This window comes from Aplysia californica, unplaced genomic scaffold, assembly GCF_000002075.1.
Source record: "Aplysia californica isolate F4 #8 unplaced genomic scaffold, AplCal3.0 scaffold00052, whole genome shotgun sequence".
Classification (NCBI taxonomy): domain Eukaryota; kingdom Metazoa; phylum Mollusca; class Gastropoda; order Aplysiida; family Aplysiidae; genus Aplysia; species Aplysia californica.
The window spans coordinates 1,421,391-1,423,175 of NW_004797322.1; the positions used below are offsets into that span (position 1 = coordinate 1,421,391).

General features: G+C 39.6%; 1 protein-coding gene across 5 annotated transcripts in view; it reads left to right on the top strand.

Moving 5' to 3' along the window:
* LOC101864204 (plancitoxin-1) overlaps positions 1 to 1,785 on the top strand; it is a 43,729-nt gene that overhangs the window by 30,200 nt on the left and 11,744 nt on the right. For all 5 annotated transcript variants that reach the window (XM_035968341.1, XM_035968343.1, XM_035968344.1 and 2 more), the window contains exon 5: positions 1,578 to 1,733. In XM_035968341.1, coding sequence (XP_035824234.1) covers positions 1,578 to 1,733 — 156 coding nt within the window. The remainder of the gene's footprint in view (positions 1 to 1,577; positions 1,734 to 1,785) is intronic.

Below are 1,785 nucleotides of genomic sequence, written 5' to 3' on the forward strand. Positions count from 1 at the left end.
AGGCTGAGGGCTATTTAACGGCACCTCTAGATTTAACATACTTCTCAGAAAAGGGGCTTTCATGGTCTAGAAGTTACGGTGTTCTCCTCTCATTCAATAGCTCCTGGGACTGAATCCTGACAGGATGGAAAAATTTCTCCTTTCATCTCCTTTCCTGCTCTCTTATCATGTTTTGTCGTCTGCTTTTGTCTTCACTTTCTCCCCTCTTCCCCTTTTGCTCCTTTCTCTGGGCTCCTGACTCTTTCTGCTGTCTTTCTACTGATATTCCTTGGCTCCTTCATACTGCTGTCTTTCAGCCACACACCTGATCTTAGGGTAGTTAAGATCAAACACCTAGCCTTCTCGGATAAGGGGAAAAAAATTTTTGATGTCCCGTGTGCAAGTTGCACACATTAAGGATCTGTTGGTGGTCATGAAATTGATAAGAATAGTCTTCAGCCGCCACCACCCTGGCAAAATTCAAAATTTATTCCTACCAAACTGAATATGGGAGCGCCGTAAAACACTTACGAAAACAAAACGTCTTGGAAAGAGCAAAGCCAAGTAGGTGAAGAGCCTTAAAAACTGTCAAAACAACCCAAGTTCAGAAATGCACTATTGGGCGTTTGAATCAGAGTTATCCGCACCAACCATATGTCTCACTGTAAAAAGGAGTAAATGTATTGAATAAAGAAGCTGAAGCAAAGAGAGCCACTTCATATGTATTCAAAGTTTCAGGTTCACTGTGTCAAGAAACAGTGTACTGGAAGAAGCATGTGTAGCGTTTTAAACTTTTGCGGGAAGTAAGCCTAAGATCCTTTGCATGGAAGGATATTTTAGATTCACTTTGGGGGGGGGGGGGTGATAAGTAGCTACTTGTCCTGTGAAAGCTATTTTTTGTTATGGGTAATCCAACTAAAAAAACTAAGATCATAAGTAGCTTAGAGAAAAAAAAATATGGAGTCAACTTTGTTTTTGAGTTGAGGTACGTTTGAATTGTGTACCATTGATCTGTTATTTTATGTCAAGTAATGGTTATATCATAAAACTGCAGGGAAATTTTGTATTGATTTGCCCCTTTTCGAGGGAGCGTAAACCATGGATACAGAGTGTTTTTTGATGCCCCAGCAAGTGCCTACTCTGTCCATATTATGTTTATTACTGGTACAAAGTGCACACTGCCAGTCAATTTCATTTGATTCTGTCAATGCCATCCAGAGTTGATTAGGTCAAATTTGACAGAATTTGATTAAATTAAATTGTGACCTACAAAACTGTAGGTTTTGTCCATGTTGGGAGCAAGGGGAAGAAGATGTGTAGTATTACTATAGATGTTTAATGCCCCCTTTTACACAATTTGTATCATTTTGGACTCTACCTGTCAGGTTCAACCCAAGTTGAAAAGAATCCAATGTCGCAGCAGAAAAAAGTGCTCAACAACTACACCATAGATACTGCTAGTATGTGAAATGTTTCACTATCGCTTAAATTTTGAGTTTCTTAAATATTTTGCCACTATTGTTATACTATTAAAAAATACAGGCATTGTGTCTTTAGTTTGCTGATTTTTGTCAAAGGTTTAGTCTTCTTTTCATCAGGAGTTGTCGCTTTTGACCGAACTTCTGGTTTTTGGATGATACACAGTTCTCCAAAATTCCCCCCTGCTAGAAAGTTCAGCTATAACTGGACTGCACACGATAATGGCCAGACCGTGTTATGCATCTCTTTTCCCTTCAAGCAGCTTCAAAATATTGGTGAGGCTAGAAGTGTGTGTGTGTGCGTGCGTGTGTGTGTGTGTGTGTGTGT